The following is an 18,120-nucleotide window of genomic DNA, read 5'->3' as shown; positions in this document are numbered from 1 at the left end:
ATTTTTTTTTCATTTTGGGACACATTTATTTAAATTCCGAAAATGCCAGCTAACCTCCACCCATATTCCCACACTTTTCCACAATACGAGGTGTCATGGAAATAATGAACTAAAGCTACCAGAAAAGGCCCCCCTGTTAATCTCCTCAAGGGCCTAAAATTTGACACTTCTTGATGGACATGGGTGGGAGAAGTGTAGCACGTTCGTTTAAATCCGGAGGGGCAAGGCTGCAAGTCTCCGCGGTTGGGAATCAAATCAATCAGCATGCTCTCTGATATCTATAGTCAAGACAATCACTACCCGAGTCACCCCGACTTTCCTTCTATAGGAAGATTTACACTACACCAATACTACTACCCTCATTGCATGGCCTAGTTTAGACCTTGTTTGTTTTTTCCCGACTCACCTGACTCATCTGGATCTGACTGAAATTATCTGACTTATCTGGATTATCTGATTCAATATGTTTGTTTTTTAAGTCAGACCTGACTCAAAAATATGAGTTAGCGGTGTGTTCTCATGAATCAGGCGTATTTTATTACCTGACTCAAACGGATCCGAGTCAGAAATTAAGTTTGACTCAGATCACGAGTCAGCGGTGTGTTCTCTTGAGTCGGGGGTATTTTATCACTATCCCGTTAGCTAATTGTTTTCCACACATTTACAATCTTAAATTATTTAGCATCCACGCCTAGTGTACGCGAAAAGCCTAAAAAAAAGAAGACACTACTACTTTTTTACTGTGCAGCTAAAAATCCTTAACCTAATTAAAGAAATACTTAAGACTCATGTAGCAGTTTGTCTTGTTTACTTATCTTTACGGTTCAATTGAATACTAATCACTTGCTCTCTTTTTTCTCCCTAAAATTCCAGAGCACTTGATCTCCTCTTATTCTCTTTACTCCAATCACCATTCTGGTTACCTTTTCCAATTCCACTCCGTGCATTACCTAGAGTAATCACATATATTTACATCAATCAAAATCTTGTGTTTAGATCAAATAAAGTTCAAAAAGGAAAAAACTTTTATATAAAAACACGTTTAGATAGATATACCTTGATAAGTTCTTGGCAAGCTTCATGAAGCTCCTCAGTGTAAAACCGTTCCTTGTCAACCAATGTCTGATTCATCTCTTTAAGATTTATGCACATTTTTTCATTCTCAGCCAATGTTTTCTCACGTTCATAAAAGGATTCATTAACATCAGACGTCACGGATCGAACAAAATCAGTCTTCTCTTCATTGAGAAATTCAATATCAGATTGCAATTTATCCTTCTCCTCACTGAGAACCTCAATATCATTTTGTAACTTATTCTTCTCTTTGTTGGTGTGTTCAAATTAAGTTCCTAGTTCGCCTTCTCTTTGTTCAAAGATTTAATATCACTATGCAGCTTACACTTCTTATTTTGGAGGAATTTCATAAAATATGAATGGTATGAAATCAGAGGGAAATAGAATACAAAGATTAAAGTGGTTCGATCACTTGACCTATATTCACTGTAAACCCTGTAGGGAGAATAATATTGATCATAGATAATTTTACATGTACATAATACATCCTATTTGTAGATTGATAGGATAATCATTAAACATAGTAAAACCTGATAGATAACAGATTATGTTATGTTGACTGGACAACACTTATCTAGATGATTAGATAACGGAGTTGGTCTTCTATATCTTCCAAGCACGTATCTTGAATGTACGTGTATTTACTAACTTGAATCACGGCCACCTCGGTCTCCTTGGTGGTTATCATAATGTCATGGGATTTTACGCTAATCTGGTTAGTGTTTTTTTTGGATTCTACACGTCATTCCACAAAACCATTAAATATGGTTTAGAAAAAGTATGAATAGCACCAACTTGGAAGCCATTAAACTTGACATTCCACAACTTTCCATACTTGGAATAGCTTGGATTCTACCATAAGACTTGCTCTTATCGGTAAGAGTCGCTAGCCTACGAGATAGTTCCCGATAAAAAAGAATAAAAAATGCAATTAGGCAATTGAAATCTAAGTTTTATCACATGGTCCCCCCGTCTAAGATTTAGACGAGCCACGTACTTGATTCAACCACAGAAGGGTAGTAAGAAATTGGGTATTTACAAAAACAGTCACACTTTGCTATTCCGGTTCACAAAATGATCCCATTTTTACAAACTATTAGCAAAGTGGTCACTCGACATGTAACTGCAGAGTTATGTCACTTGTCAGACATTTGTCGGGTTGTTAACTTCCCTAAATACCCCTAAACCTTGGCAGTGGCACGTGTGTGGTCGAGTGGGATCGATTAAACCAATCTCGAAAAAATGTGGTGCGTTGGATCAAAACAAACTAAAACTCTTGCACAAATACGATTGTGCTGCCATTTCCTACCTCATTTCTTGCCTCTATTCCGTAGCTTCTTCTCTGAAGAAATGGAGAAGATGACGGCGATTCCATGAAGCAGTTACAGATCGATCTGTTTCTTCACATATTTCTTCAATATCTTTACCTCTTCATCTCGATCTACTAGAGTTGTGAAGAGAACTACGAGTTTACAGAGTTGTGTGAATCGTCAATTATCGAACTGTGAAGATAATCAGTGTTAATTTTCACCATCAAGATGTTTACAAACATCATCAGGTAAATACCCTCCTCGTTATACTGCTTTTGTAGATTATCAACTCGATTCAGAAACCCTAATTTTCTGAATTTTAAATTTTTATTTGATAAACTCTAAATTTCTGAAATTGGGGATTTGGGATTTTGTTCATAAAATACGTGTTAAAGTTTGATTAATATGTTAGTAAATGGTAATCATTGTCAGTTTAATTTTGTGCAGGAAGTATGTGAAGTACCCAACTAGGAATTTTAGGGTAGAATGGTTTTGGACAAATAAGGTTCAGTATTTTGATAATGTGGATGTTAATTCTGGTGGGTTGAAGGAATTTTGTGATAAAGTTCATGCTTCTTTTAAGTTAGCACCAAATAAGAAGGTTGAAGTGATTTGGATTGGTAATGATAAACCAGAATATATGGTTAATGATTCACATTGGTATGAGATGTGGAACAAGGCTGTTGAGGAGGAAGGGTATTTAAATTTGTGGTGCAATGTCAGTGACAGGATTGTGCCTCCTGGTGATGGATGTGCTGAATCTTCTGGGATATCAAACAAGAGGGACTCAACACCATCCAAGGTTACAAGCACTATAGTAACATACATTAACTATGCTTCTTCACCAGTCAGACTTGATCCAGAGATGTTTGCCACACCTAAGAAGAAGTTAACATGCTTTACATCACCGCATCAGGTCAGAAGGAGTCCAAGGATAATTAAGAGATTTGTTGATGCAGTTACTGGATGTAAAGGAAGTAGCAAGAGGTTATTTGAGAATGTGGATGAGCATGTGAATGTTGATGATGATTATTATGAGAATGTTGTTTTAATTTATGAAACAATCCAAGATGAAAGGGAGTATGAGAACATTCAACTACCTAATGATGCTGAAGATGTTTGTCATCCCAATGATGATCCTAGTAGTCCAGTTTATGATACTGATGAAATGGGCCTTGGTGTTTACTGTGACTTTGTCAACAATTACTTTAAGGACCACAACTGGGTTGACTCTGTACATCCAAAACAGTATATGGAAGCAGTCTATGAAGTACAAGCAAGTGGTGTGGAGCAGGAAGGTGAGCAGGAGGATCCTAAAGGAAAAGCAATTGTTCCTTACGATGCTGAGGGTAATGAGGACTACAATAGTGGTGAAGACAGTTCAAGCTTTGATGGTAATTGTCTAACTTATTGGGTTTTATTTTGGTATTTTTTATTTTAATCATGGCATTAGTCTGTTTTGCTTCCATATGAAAGAACTGATAAACCAAGTCCTTATGTGTATGTAGGTGTAACAGAAGTACAAGGACCCAATGAGTGTGGTAATGAGCCAACTCATCAGAAACCTAATCCATGGTACAATCAGTTTGAGCAAATACATGGTCCAGATATTGATGCAGATGGCAATGGAGATTTGTTTCCTGATGCTGATGGGAATACATTACTCATGGTTGATGTTGACACAATGTTTGTGGGAATGCAGTTTATGGACAAAGATGAATTCAAGAAGAACCTAAGGGGTTATTCCATTAAAAAGAGATTCCAATACAATCTTAAACCCAATGACAATGATAGGATTAAAATAATATGCAGGTTCAACAAATCTCAAGATTGCAAGTTCTTTATCTGGGCAAGTGTTACCAGGGGTGAACCAACTTTTACTGTGAGGAGGTTCAACTTAAAACATACATGTAGCACTCAACTGAAGACCAGAAATAGAGCAACTAATGCAGAATTTGTTGTTGAGTATTTGTATGACAAGATAAAGAGAGGAGATGCAATTCCACTGCCATATGCATTAAAAGATCAAATTTTTACTACTCACAACACCAATGTTCCATATCATGTTGCTTGGAGAGCAAGAACTATGACTTTAGAAAGACTCAATGGGAGCTATGATGAATCTTATAAGCTGATTCCAGCCTTTTGTGACATGGTAAAAGCAACTAATCCTGGATTTGTTGCAAATTACTCTTTTGGAAGGTGAGCTTCATTCTAACTTTAATAAGTTAGTTTATTTGTTATAGTAACATTACTATAATTTGCTTATGTATTATGTATAACCACATAAAATACTATGCTAACTTATGTCTTATGATTATGTTTGTTTCAGTGAGGACAAATGTTTTGAGTCCATGATGATTGCATTTGCAGCACCAATTCAAGGATGGAAGGATGGTGGTAGACCATTCGTTGGTTTTGATGCCTGCCACTTGACTTGAAAACATGGTGGATGTCTAATGGCAGCTACAAGTTTAGATGGACAAAATGGGATTGTTACTCTAGCCATAAAGGTGGTGAGGAATGAATGTGGTGAAAACTGGCACTTATTTATGAAAGAGCTGAAGCCTCTTATTGAAGACCATCCAGCTGGGAAGATAACCTTTATCTCAGACAGACAAAAAGGTCTCCAAGAGTCATTGGATGAGGTTTTCAAAGAACATTTCAAAAGATACTGCCTTCGGTGAGTCTTACAATATTTTATTATTTAAAGGAAACCTTGTTATTCTTTAAAAATTTACTATTTAAGAACTATAACTGAAATGATATGTTTTACAACCAGTCATATGTTCAAGAACTTTAAGACTCACTTCAAAGGATCAAAGTTGCACTACCTTGTATACAATGCTGCAAAATGCTACAAGGAGAGACACTGGAAGGTAATCTTTCTTCCTAATTCACTGTTGTCAGTTCTTCTTAGTCATTTTAATTATGGATTTGCATTTAATTAATCTTGTTTATGGTATGTGTAGGCCAATATGGATGATCTGATCAAGTTGTCACCAGCTGCTGCAGCTTACATGATGAAAGAAAAACCAGAACAATGGTCTAGGGATTTCTTTGACCCATCTGCATGTTGTGAGCACCTTAACAACAATTTCTCAGAGTCCTTTAACAACTTGGCTAAACCCATGAGAGACAAGCCTATTTGTACCCTTGGAATGATGTATGGCCAGCTAGTTATGGGTACTATGTATAAAAGAAGAAATGTGAGTGCAAATTGGGAAGATGGTAAGTTGGTGCCAACTGCTCAAGACTTGATTGATGACATGCAGAAATGTTGTGGAGCATTCAGGGTTAATGAAGCTATTATTGATAAGTTATATGAAGTGAATACAAATACCAATGCTATATTTCAAGTTGATGTGGTTGAGAAGACTTGTTCCTGTTTTCAATGGCAACTTAGAGGCTTTGTATGTCAACATGCAGTGTGTGTGCTCATGGACATGAGAATCAATTGGGAAGAGTGAGATTTCTAACCTACTACACTTATTATTCCACTGGTTTAATGCATCTGTTTTAGTTGTTGTGCATTTATTTTTGGGTTGTTAGTTGTAATGGTTACCTATTTCTCACTTATTATTGTTCTGGTTATTTATGTAGTTATTGCAGCAAGTACTATCATGTGGAATCTTACAAGGCAATTTATGCACCTGAGATGGGGTTATTAATTGGAAGAGAAGAGTGGCCTGAGGTATGACGTTTCTTTTTTAACTTTTCACATTTTGTCCTTTTTCCCTTTGTCCTTTAATGTCTTTTGATGTCATTCAACAATATTATTGTAGGGAATCTTCTGCTTTTTGGAAAACAATATTTTAAGTTTAGGGTTTTCATTTTGTTTCATATATACTTTACTTATAGATACTTATCTTGCTTCTCATTTCATTTTTCAGCCGTTGGTAGAAATCAACCCACACATAGATATGAGGAAACCAGGGAGGCCTTTCAAGAAAAGGAAGAGAGCACATGATGAACCTCACAGTGAGAAGGTGGTCAGAACTTGTAAGATATGCAAGATGCCTGGTCACAACAGGAGGACATGTGCTGGTGCACCAGTTGGATCCAATCCAAAAACAAAAAGATAGAGAACTATGGTGGAAGGAGGAAGTCATAAGACTACTTACCCAGATCCTGCAGAGCTTAATACCAGTAGAAGGGAAAGTAAGAGGGGAAGAGCAAAAGGATCTGCATCATCTTCTCAGCCTACCGCTGCATCATCTTCTCAGCCTAGCACTGGATCATCTTCTCAGCCAACAATTGCATCATCTTCTCAGCCTACCACTGCATCTTATGGATCTAGAGGTGGAAGGGGTTCAATAGGTGGGAGAGGATCTAGGGGAGGTAGGTCTGGTGGTAGATCTGTACAACAGACATTGAGCCAGACCATTAGTGGTGTTGTTGGGTTGTCTCAGACTCTTTCTCAAACATTCACAGTCCCTAAAGGGAAGACAAACAAGGTCACCTTCTCTGCTACTCAATGATGCTGTGTTGAGTTTATCTCAGTTTAACTACTTGTTGTTTTTTTGCTTGTTTCAATGGATGTTTGAATGGATTTCACGGCATCTGTTTGTAGTAACTTAACTCAAACATAATTATATTAATTATTAATGGGTAATATATGTAATTAAATTAATTTTCTGTCTTTATTGATTGTTCATGGGTCATTGCCACTGATTACATTTTACATACTCAGATTGCCTATCTGCTTGCATAGTTCTGCCATTTTCAAGGTTGCAGCTTTGGTTTCATGGAAAAGAGCATAAGAAAGCCATTGAAACTCCAGACAGTTGGTACATTTGAGGTAAGTTATTCCAGAGTTATGTTCATTATTACATATTTTTAATGTTAATGTTCCCTTACATTTCTTCTTTTTGCAGGGTTGATTAGCCCATGGACAGTTGATTTTTGTATGGCTTTTGTCACCACAAGCAAAGAAGGAAAGTGGAGATGGAAGCTGAATTTGCATTGCTTTTCCAGGTGTTGTAGCATCTGCAAACCACTCAAAGTATGTGCATATGGAGCAGCTGAAGAACTTCTCACCACGATGATCATCAGTTTGGACTTTTAACAGCTTCCTCAAACCATTGCAAGGTACCATTTTGCATCTAAACTATATCCATGGACAGTCTATTGCCTCATGCATACCTTTCTCACACATAAAACAATAGTTTTTGATGCTGCTGATCTTGTACTTGCTACTTGAAGTCTCCCCTGAACTGCTGCTGCAATATTCTTCCATCTTGCCACCACCCATTTTAAACATGTTAGTATATGAGGATTGTGAATGATAATGAATGAGTGTTAGTTCTGTCTGCAGGTGTGTGTGGTTTTATATTGAAGGGAAAGGAAGATCAAGCCGTTGGGAACGGTCACATTTCCAACCACATAGAAAATGACACGTGTAACAGTGCCAGGTGGATTGCCACGTCTTTAAGCTATCAGGTGGCGTGTCAGTGCCAGGGATGCATAGATCTGCCACATAGACGTATGTTAACCATGGTTCAACTACCACGGTTACAAGAGACTTAGGGGTATATTAGGTAGATAGTTTACCGTTTTTTCCAACTTCTGTGTGTCGGATGGAGAAATACCAGTTTGTAATCACTAATTTAAAATATGATCAATTTGTAAAACAATTAAAGACAGTGTGACCATTTTGTAAAAAAAAAATTTCACGTGGGTATATAATAACCACCACCCACCAAGTCTCCTAATACAACTTTGTTGAGAAAGAAACGGCACATTCCCAAAAGGTAGTGTGGTAATTTTCTTGCTGGCTTTTGTCGGTCGCGTGGTTTGGAAGTGCATCGGCTGTTTGGTTAGCTTCTGTGTAGACATGTTGCAGGGAGTGTTGTGCGATGTATTTTAGGCTTTCAATTTACTTGTTCATATCCAGTAAGTACCTTGGCTAGAGTATTCGTCAGAGTTTGTCAGGTTGTACCATTTCACAATAGTTAATATTTTCAAGACAGACTAACTAAATGAATCATCAAAACTTCATTTCACATACTATCCTAATGAACTTAATCACAAAGAATGGGAATCTTGTCAATCACAGGATCCACTAAATTAATCCCGCCGTGCAAGGCCAATTTATGTTCAGCGACACCAACGAATTCCTGATTCTGGTTAGTCTTTTGAAAAGAAAAAATAACTTCACCAAAATCATTGTTGTACTATTATTTGAGACTTAAATCAACATTTTCTCAAATACTTATAATTTTAAAGTGATTCAGATGTTCGAGGAAACTAATCGTATAAGAGTACAATTCCTTTTACGTTGTGCTGTTAACTGATCATGTGAAGAGGTGCATGATTTTCTATAATACTTCTCGATGTTATACGGTAGGAAGAGGCCAACCCGATAACATCAAGTTGGTTTATGGGGTTATTCACGGAGTAAGTACCTGCATAGTGGAAACTACAATTTCAATTGAATATTTTTTAGGAAAGTCATTCAAATTTTCATATATTTGATAAAAAAATTACTGTAAAAAATCATTGTTGCTAATAAAGTTAGAATTTACCATGTCTTTTGCCATAATTGTTTTCTTTTTTTTAATACGCGAAAGCCGGACCCAGGTCCCTACACGAACCCAGCCAGTTGGACTGACCCCACTGCCTGACCCAACGCCGCTCAATCCATTATACAACTAATCTACCACATACCTTTACAGCGGCGGGGATTGAACTCCTGACTTCCTCCTTACTGGAGTTGATGGGATACCACTGAGCTATGTTCTTGGAGCAATTGTTATTTTATGAAGACAAGTTTAAAATTTTTTGTTAATTCATTTGGAAGGCGGAGTGTTTTCCAAAGTTGAACCCTGGAATAGAAACATAGTTAGAATATTTTTGATCGGAAAAGAGAAGATATATTAGAATAATAGAATTTACGGTAGTTTACCGATGATGGCAGAAACAAATAAGCAAAAAGAAAGCTATATTACATGAATAAGTTATCCCAATCATTAATCACAACACTAGAGAAGTTCACATGAACTCTGTTTCCAGCTGCTGCGGTCCATAGGAGGATAGAAGTCTTAACTTCGTTGACCAGATCGTCATCTGTCTTGAAGATATGATTTGCATCAAAGGTACGGTTATTGCGCTCTTTCCATAAGGACCAGAAGATTGCTGCCCGTATCAAATTCCAATATAGTTTCCATTATTTGTAAAGGTTGTATTTTGTCAACAAAGAGCAAGCTGCATAAACCATCCAGAAATTACCCAAACATATCGAGAGGTAGGCAACAGCTGAGAGCATGCTCTGAAAGCGACTTTCATAGCTAGAATATCTTACTGTAGTGTTGGTAGCTAAAAATCGTGTCAACATTCGGATTCCGTACAACTATATTAGTTTATTTAATATTTTTCATTCTTTCTAGCTACTTGCGGTTCCTTAAAGGTTCCAGTTATTGACAAGCACTCATGTTACATGGACAAGTGGAGAGCAAGAATTGGGACAAATAAAATCAATGTTTGTCTTATATTTGTCTTCATTTCATAATCTTGTCACTTATTATCGTGTTCAAAATTTTTGTTTAGCCAAGGAGATAAATGGAGTACAAATGATCCTTCGGTTTAGTGGTTATCATTTGATTCATTTGCTTTTGTTTTACTTAGACACTAAATTATGAAGAAATATATGTCTATCTACATGTAACCTGTTATAGGAGCGGCATGGTTTATTAGAGGGGCGGTAGTGTGATAGTAATGTCCTTCTAGTTGGTTAGGAGATGTCCTATAGGGGGCGTAAATTAACTAGATTACCCCATTTTTTAACCTAAATCAAAGCTAAATTGAAAATTTGTTTTCTTTCTTATTCTCTTCTCCTCCTCCCATCAACCGTAACCTCCATTAAAACTCAAGATTTCATCGTCTTCGATTAATCGACGATTCGAAAATTAATCAAATGTAGTGTAATGACTTATATGAGATATGTTTTGAAAATGCAGTTACGATTTGGTTTATTTTAGTCGATTTAAGTTTAATTTCTATCAAAAATTAGGGTTTTAGATGAAAATTGAAATTGAAATTTATGGGTTTATGTGAGTTACGGTTGATTTAAACTCAATTACGAACCGTAACTGGATATTTTGATGTTGAACTATTACCAACCGTATGTTCTTATATATGAGAATTCTCTTCAATTACGGTTGGTAACCATTTTAGTTTACGAACCGTAACTCAGTTACGGTTGATATCGAGCATTTAGTTACCAACCGTAACTGGTTTTACGATTGGGTTTTCTTCAAATTTAACCAATTACGGTTGGTAGTTCATCTTTTACGAACTGTAACTTCGATTTACGGTTGGTTATGAGCAAAATTCCAACGATAATTAGCTCTGAAAATGTAAAAAAATTGAATATTTTAAGTACTTTAGATAACTTTGAGCAACAAAAAGCTAGTTGGGACTAATTTAGAAGTATACCCGGTCATTTTCAAATCCTGGTTCTTCATTTTGTTGGTTAATTTCTTCAATTGATTGAGATTGACCTTCTCCTCTAAATTTTTTTTTTAACTCTAAAAATCTGATTTTGGTTTTGATTTTGAGTTAATATAAGTGAAATTAATCATTAACGCTAAACTTGATTATCATCACTAAACTAAGTTATCAATTATGAGGGTCAATTTATTATTTCCAGTATTTTTTTTATAAGAGACACCTTGAATGATCATGTAATGACCCTTTTTGTTCTATTAGAATGCCGCTCTCTAATAAACCATGCCGCACTTATAACAGGTTACATCAACATATTGCTGTTTGTATTACGCTTCAACGCCATTTTACTGTCATATCTTGGCATACCAATCCAATTATATTTTAATCTATGGGTATAGCATATTCTCTTGAAATAGTCCTTTAATAGATTGAAAATTTCATGCTGAAAAAGAAATCATAATTATATCTTCTTAAAAAGATAATTGTTTAAATGAAAAAGATAGGAAAAACAAAAGTAAATTACCTACACAAAAATTCTTGAAATTCATGCGACACGCGAGAAAAAACAACACGTGCCTACATGTAGCAAACAAAGATAGTAGTTCAAAGAGTTTTCCAGGTTAGATTACTTCACCAAATTTGCCAGGTTGTACCATTTCACACTAGTTAATATGCGCAACAGACAGACTAAATGCATCATCCAAACTTCATTTCCTATACTCACGTAATGAAATTATTAATCATACAGAAAATGGAGATTTTGCTGATCATTATCTACTTATCTTACTATGCAAGCCCATTTTATGTGTAATAACACCAACTAATCCCTTGTTAGTTTGTCGGAAAAGAAATTTTCACCAAAATCATTCTTGCATTAGCTGAGACGAAAATCTGAGTTTTGTTCGTAAACATATGTTTATTAGTTTGAAATAATTGAGATGTTGGTGGAAACTAATCATAAAAGAATACAATAACAGTGACTAGTTTGGCAACAAGAACAAAAGTGTCATGATAATCGATGCTTTCTTGTTGTGTATAATCTTTAGCAACAAGACGCGTTTTATAACGTTCAACCGCACCATCGGGTCGATACTTAATCTTAAAAACACCAATTGCTGCCAACACTACAGTGGTTTCTCCAGATTCTCAGTTTGCACATCCACCTGCCATTGAAAAGAAGTTGCTCCAGACTATATTAGTGTCCTTATTATCTATATTAGTGTCCTTATTATCCACCTCCAAAACAATTTGACAATAAAATCAAAATGTATTCTATAGTTTCCTTATTATCTCGATCGTTCAATAAGTGAGATGATAGTGGAAACTAAGCAAACATAAGTCCAAGTCACTCATGATGCTAAGTTTTTATAGATTTTGGATCTGTCTCAGAATTTCCTTATCTTCTTATTCCCACTAACAAGAGTTCCATATGCATTTTAGTTGAAATTAACCAAAATAACTAGTAATTTTGTTCTGAAGCCCTATGGATAACTCATAGTGATTTGTTGCCGTTAGAACCAAGAATCAGGGGCGGAGCCAGAAAATCTAAAGAGGGAGTGCAAGAAAAAAATACAGGAAAATTACCGTGTAGTGTCTATATGTTAGCAAGAATCGTATTGATCAAACGCTAGCTAACAAGAGATAGTAAGCACCCAACCATTAGTTTTTTCTTGAAAACAAACCAAAGATATGAAGCCTAATTTTAGTTTTCAGCAAATTCATAATTGAGTTTAAACTATGAAAAAACGAATTTAAATGTTTCTAATATACTGATCATACTAACTTGGTAAACAAGAACCCAGTTAAATCAATGTATTTCTAAATTTGTAAATTGTAGTCTTCACAAATATTAACAAGTTTTGAAGCCAAAATTGAGACAAGAAACTTGAATTCCCTGGCTCTTGATTCTCACAGCAAGCATCAGTAAAATTAGATGCAACCTAAGTCTAATTTTTGTCAAAAACTTTAAATAATACAATCACCAATCTCCTCTTTAATTGTTGCAATTCTCACCAGTCCTCTCGTTTCTCTGGATGAGTACATACTAGTCTAATACCAGTACGTAAGTGAGAGATAAGTGAGAACTTAGTCAACTGACTACAAGAAATTTACAAAAACTTGTTTTGCACTCTTGGGTTTTCCATGTTATAATTTTAGAATGATTTCTAAAGGAACATGGTTTTTATTGAGAGGACCGTGATTTTATTAGGTCACCCTTTCTATAGTTGTAAGGGGTGTCCTAAAGCGTTGAAATGACTAACCTACTCTTAACCTGATTTAATTTAAAACCAACCTAATAATCACCTATATATATAACCACCACCTCCTCCCACCACCACCTCCCACCACCGCCGATTACCACTACCACCACCACTTCCGATTATCACCACCACCAACCACCGATTACCACCACCACCTGCTCCCACCACCACCTCCGATTATCACCACCACCAACCACCGATTGCCACCACCACCTCCGATTACCACCACCACCAACCACCACCACCTCTATATATATATAGATTAATTTAAAACATTAACACATATATTTTCACGAACCCATTACTTGTCATTAGTTTTTGTTTGAATAAATGAGAAGTAATAATCAAAATGAGTTGAAAATGAAAGTTGCAGAGAGGTTTAATGGAGTTTTTTTCAGAGAAAAGTTCGGTTACGTCGCAAAACGTTCGGTTTCGTCGCAAAAACTTCGGTTATCACGAATTATTTTTTTCTTAACCGAGCTCAGAGTTCGGTTGATTCGCAAAAAATACTTTTAATCGAACTCCTTGTATTAGAACAACACAAGTCCATAAGTTCGTTTCCTTCGCAAAATAAGGATATCACCGAACTTTAGTTTACGAAAATAATGAGAAATCCAAAAGTTCGGTTCGTTTGCAAAAAATGTTAAGTTTTCTTTGTAACCGAACTCTACCTTTGAAACTTCGTAACCGAACTCTACCTAATTCGCCAAGAAATAAATTTCGTAGTAACCGAACGTTTGCCTAATTGCATATATGCATATATAAGCCCAGTTCGGTTGATTCGCAAAATATGTTGAAGTTTCCGAACCAACAGAACTTCTAATACTAGGTTACTTTTAACCTGCAGTTCGGTTGGGAACTTGGTTGCGTTGAAGTTTGCGAACTAACCGAACATACCTCTGTAAATCTTATAAATAAAGTTCGGCTACCTGCGTGTTTGAAGAAAAAAACCAAACTCTGTTTTCGGTTATATGTTCTTGACATTTATTAACCGAACTCCGTGTTCGGTTACCTGTTCTTCACATTTGGTAACAGAACTACATGAACCTTGCAGGAAATTTTTATAAAAATTTACAGTTTTATGAATATTTGGACCAATTCAACCACCATTATCTAAGTTTGAAGCATACATGGGTACCCAAATACTCTTCCTCCGGTTGTGGTTGGTAAAATCCATCATTTTCATCTTGAGATTGAGTTTGTGGAAGAATACATTCACCATCTAAGAAATAACTCATATCTAGATCATTGTGAAGATTAACAAATACTCTAGGAGAGGATGAGATGAAGAATCAGATGAGCTATCATCACTTAAATACTCAAGCTTAGTGAATTGGAAAAAAAAAATATTTTCTATGTTTTTCTTCTTCATCTTCTCTAATTTTACTCTCTCAATAATTCTACTTCTTTAACTTAATCATTTCACTAATCATTATCCAAAATTAATCAGGAGGATAGTTTAGGTATTAATATAAATATCTAGATAAGGGGTGACCTAGATTTACTTCTAAATGTCTTACTAAAAATAGAACCATGATCCCAAAAAAAAACCATGCTCCCCAAAATATCATTCATTTATAATTCAAGGTAAGCAACAGATTTGGAGTTTCAAATAAAGCCTAAGAGAAACTTCTTAAAAGGCGATTAGTCTTGGTTAAAGCGAATGAAGTCTCTGTGTTTGTGCCTTTGTGGGATGAAAACCAGAATTTTATCAATATACATTAGTCCCCAAATTAAAATTAATGCTTATGTTTTCTTCATCTTACATTGACTATAGGATGGGTAGTAGTTATATCATCTATGGCCGATTGAGAACCATCAAGTAATCTGACGTTCTCATATTCAAAAGGTGGTTAAGGATCGAAACCTTGTATAACCTAAAATTCTTAAATGAAATGAATTTAGGAGTAGTTAAGGATCGTTTTATTATGGAATACAATAAAAAAATCACGCTGATAAACAAACAGATTATATGCATCATCAAAATTTCATTTTGGCACATTATCATAATAATGAATTGAATTTATTATTATTATGATGAGAATTTTGCCAATCATCTTATTTACTTGATTATCATAGTCTCCAGGAATTTATACGTATTAATAACACAGACTAATTCCTTGTTATTATTTATGAAAATAAAATTTAACTATTATAAAATCGCTGTTTAGAGTAAAATCGAAATTTATTTCGCTTATTTACTTATTATTTTAGAATGATTTAGATATTGGAAGAAACTAAGAAAAAATGAGTGTGAGTGGATTCTCAACTCAAGCGCAATTGATCTCATAAATGTTGGGGATTCTTTTTGTAGGAAGTCTCTTGTTGAAGATGTTTTCCAAAACCCCAATCGGATGCATTGGTGTAGATCATCCATTGAGGAAACGAAGATTTGACTTCGGCGGTTTTTCTTTTTCTACCTCGATTGGAGCAGATGTGAATACCCAATTCATTCTCATACATCTCCTTTGTTAGAGTATATGTTAATCCTATAATAAGTATTGTCCGACATGCTTCAAGAAAATAATAAAAAATAAAAATTATCGTCCTTCTAAAAAATTTCCGGTCTCTATTTATTTTATTATTTCTACCGAATCATCTCTATTCTTCGCATGACGAACCATAGTTATCATGTGAACCTTATCTTCGCGTAGTTTCATTATGACGTCGTTGCTTATTTCAATAGTGACTTGTTAGGGTTATTTCATCGTGCCTTAATGCGATCCTTGTCCTCATATTTAGTTGGTCTTCTTAATTCGCCCAACAATTTTCGTGCGATATTTCTGTATCCACAAGAATGAAAAGCTGCGCAATGGTAACAAAAGATGAAGAATTTTGGCGAAGAATAAAAGTTGAGGACCTAGGGGAAGGCCGTGTAGTTATGAAAGAAAATTGGGAAGTTGGTCGATTAAGAATTAAGTGGAGTAATAGTCTTGAGTTGTACAAGTAAAGAGTAAACCAAAAAATTAATAATGTGAATTCATGTGGGAGCAGAATCAACGAGAGAACTCTATTCCGTAATAATCTCACCACAATTGCCCACATCATATTTTGGCGAGGCTAGAATGAACGAGAATTGAGTATTGTTTCTATTATCATCTAGTTAGATAGATAAATAAATATATTGTTTTATCCAAGCAAGGATATTTTTTGACCATTCTTCAGCTAAACCACGGCTATACCATGTTTATCTAGCGAGTGAGCAACATTATTTGCATCTATATGCACGGGAGTGCATTTCCAAGTTACAAGGAAGTTCAAAATACTACTACAGTTGATAATTAAATTTCTTGTTGTCTAATTGGTTGCATCTAATCCACCATTCAAAGCAGAGATAACATATTGGAAATCACCCTACAAATGCGAAGCTTGTAATCCTTTACTTCTTTCCCAAATTGCCGCTTCTAATAATGCTCTAGCTTCAGCCTGTTCAGGGTCATTATTTTTGGTCCTACAACATCTAACCCCATTTGTATTACCCGTAGAATTTCTTGGAATTAGGCCAACACCAACCTCATTTGTTTCATCTTTATATGCTGCATCAAAATTCAGTTTAATGTAAGGATTTTCAGGTCTTTTCCAAGACCTATTAGTCTGGATTCTGGATTCTAATTAGAGTAATAGGTATAAAATTTATAGTATTCACTGTAATCCAATCTGAATAGTCTAGTTGTATTTCATGGACTACTTGCTTGATGTTAGGTTGTAAGTTATCAAAAACTTTCCCACATCTATATTTCCATACATTCCACTTAACAAAACGAAACCATTTGAACATATTAACTCTTGCTCCACTCTAATTGTTCACCTGAAAAAACCCGCAAAACCAATCGGTAAAATCAATATTAATAAAACTTGTGCCAAAATTAAGATCACTAGCAATGCAAACAGCTTTAATAAAACTACAATTTATGAAGATAAGGACCACTCTCAATTGAGACATGTTGAAGCTTTAATCACAAATTGGTTTGTTTCGGCATTGGCCAACAATCACATATAGTTGTTTGGTAACCATTATTATAATGGACGATCATCAATTGATAGTATATAACTGATTGTACACGTGTTTGGTAACCATTATAAAAACTGATTATTTAAAGAGAGTTGAAAATTATCATAAAATTAAAAGCTTTGGAATAGGGAGTCGTCGTTTTGATAGAGAAATAGGTAAAGATAATTTTAGACCTTGCGAGTGGGACGGTAAATATGAAAAGCAGGGTGGGAAATAGAGTATAAAAGTAAGGGGATCCGAGAAAATATAGGTTTGGGTAGAAAATCAAAGTTTTAATTTGACAAAAACGGTCAGGAATAACATATGGTAAGTTAGTACTTATCATCCCAACATCCATAGCAAATATCATCCTGCATCCAAAATTTATGCGCATACCACTAGCTGGCGCCAATTCAGAAGATATCATGTCTAATTCAAATTTTGAATTTGGTTCCACGTTTAACACCAGGGGGTCGAATAATCAATAATGCGCAAAAGACCACGAGGAATCTGATCAGCCAGTCACGGACTCACGAGATACCTTTGTTAGATATTTTTCACGTCTCGTCACCACTGTTTTAGGCCCCCTATTTTTTTGTGTTTTTTTTTCTTCTGTTTTTCTCGTGTAAAAAGAAGAAAAGAAGGAAGCTAAGGGGGGCTAATATAGTGGTGAAGAAACATGCAAAATACCAAACACATGTACCGCAGGACTGCTTGATTAGATTCCTGGTGGTTTCTTCCCATTATTGATCATTCCAGGGAGCAAATACCCCGCAGATTCCCTCCTCACGTTTCCCCCTTCCGTATGTCGCTCCCTCGCTGGTCCATGATGTTTTGAAGAGGGGGCCACCGCTTCCTAGAGAAATTCAGCATTCCCAGTTCTAGGGGAAGAAAGTGGACGGGTGGTGCTTGGGGGTACTATGAAAATAGAAATTCAGCATTCCTATTGGCGAAGTCCAAGCAAAATCATTTCCTCTTCGAACCCCAACTCCCAACTCTGAGCTACTATGAAAACCTGCAACATATATATCAGACA

The 18,120-nt window shown here is 35.6% G+C and overlaps 1 protein-coding gene across 1 annotated transcript; it reads left to right on the top strand.

The window, feature by feature from the left end:
- Positions 1 to 4,843: 4,843 nt before the first annotated feature.
- LOC113344906 lies at positions 4,844 to 6,469 on the top strand. Its single transcript, XM_026588790.1, has 5 exons — positions 4,844 to 5,067; positions 5,167 to 5,263; positions 5,357 to 5,850; positions 5,988 to 6,078; positions 6,278 to 6,469. Exons 1-5 carry the CDS (start codon positions 4,844 to 4,846, stop codon positions 6,467 to 6,469), a joined length of 1,098 nt encoding a protein of 365 aa, XP_026444575.1.
- Positions 6,470 to 18,120: the final 11,651 nt, after the last annotated feature.

This window comes from Papaver somniferum, unplaced genomic scaffold (genome assembly GCF_003573695.1).
Source record: "Papaver somniferum cultivar HN1 unplaced genomic scaffold, ASM357369v1 unplaced-scaffold_80, whole genome shotgun sequence".
Classification (NCBI taxonomy): Eukaryota; Viridiplantae; Streptophyta; class Magnoliopsida; order Ranunculales; family Papaveraceae; genus Papaver; species Papaver somniferum.
Note: the sequence above shows the minus strand (reverse complement) of the source record. Positions and strands in the feature narration are given on the sequence as shown.

Excerpts from the sequence above, each read along its gene's own strand:
- LOC113344906 (XM_026588790.1), top strand. The coding sequence starts at position 4,844 with ATGGCAGCTACAAGTTTAGATGGACAAAATGGGATTGTTACTCTAGCC. Across the intron at positions 5,068-5,166 it reads TTCAAAAGATACTGCCTTCG|TCATATGTTCAAGAACTTTA; the intron begins GTGAGTCTTACA and ends TTTTACAACCAG. Across the intron at positions 5,851-5,987 it reads ATGAGAATCAATTGGGAAGA|TTATTGCAGCAAGTACTATC; the intron begins GTGAGATTTCTA and ends TTATTTATGTAG.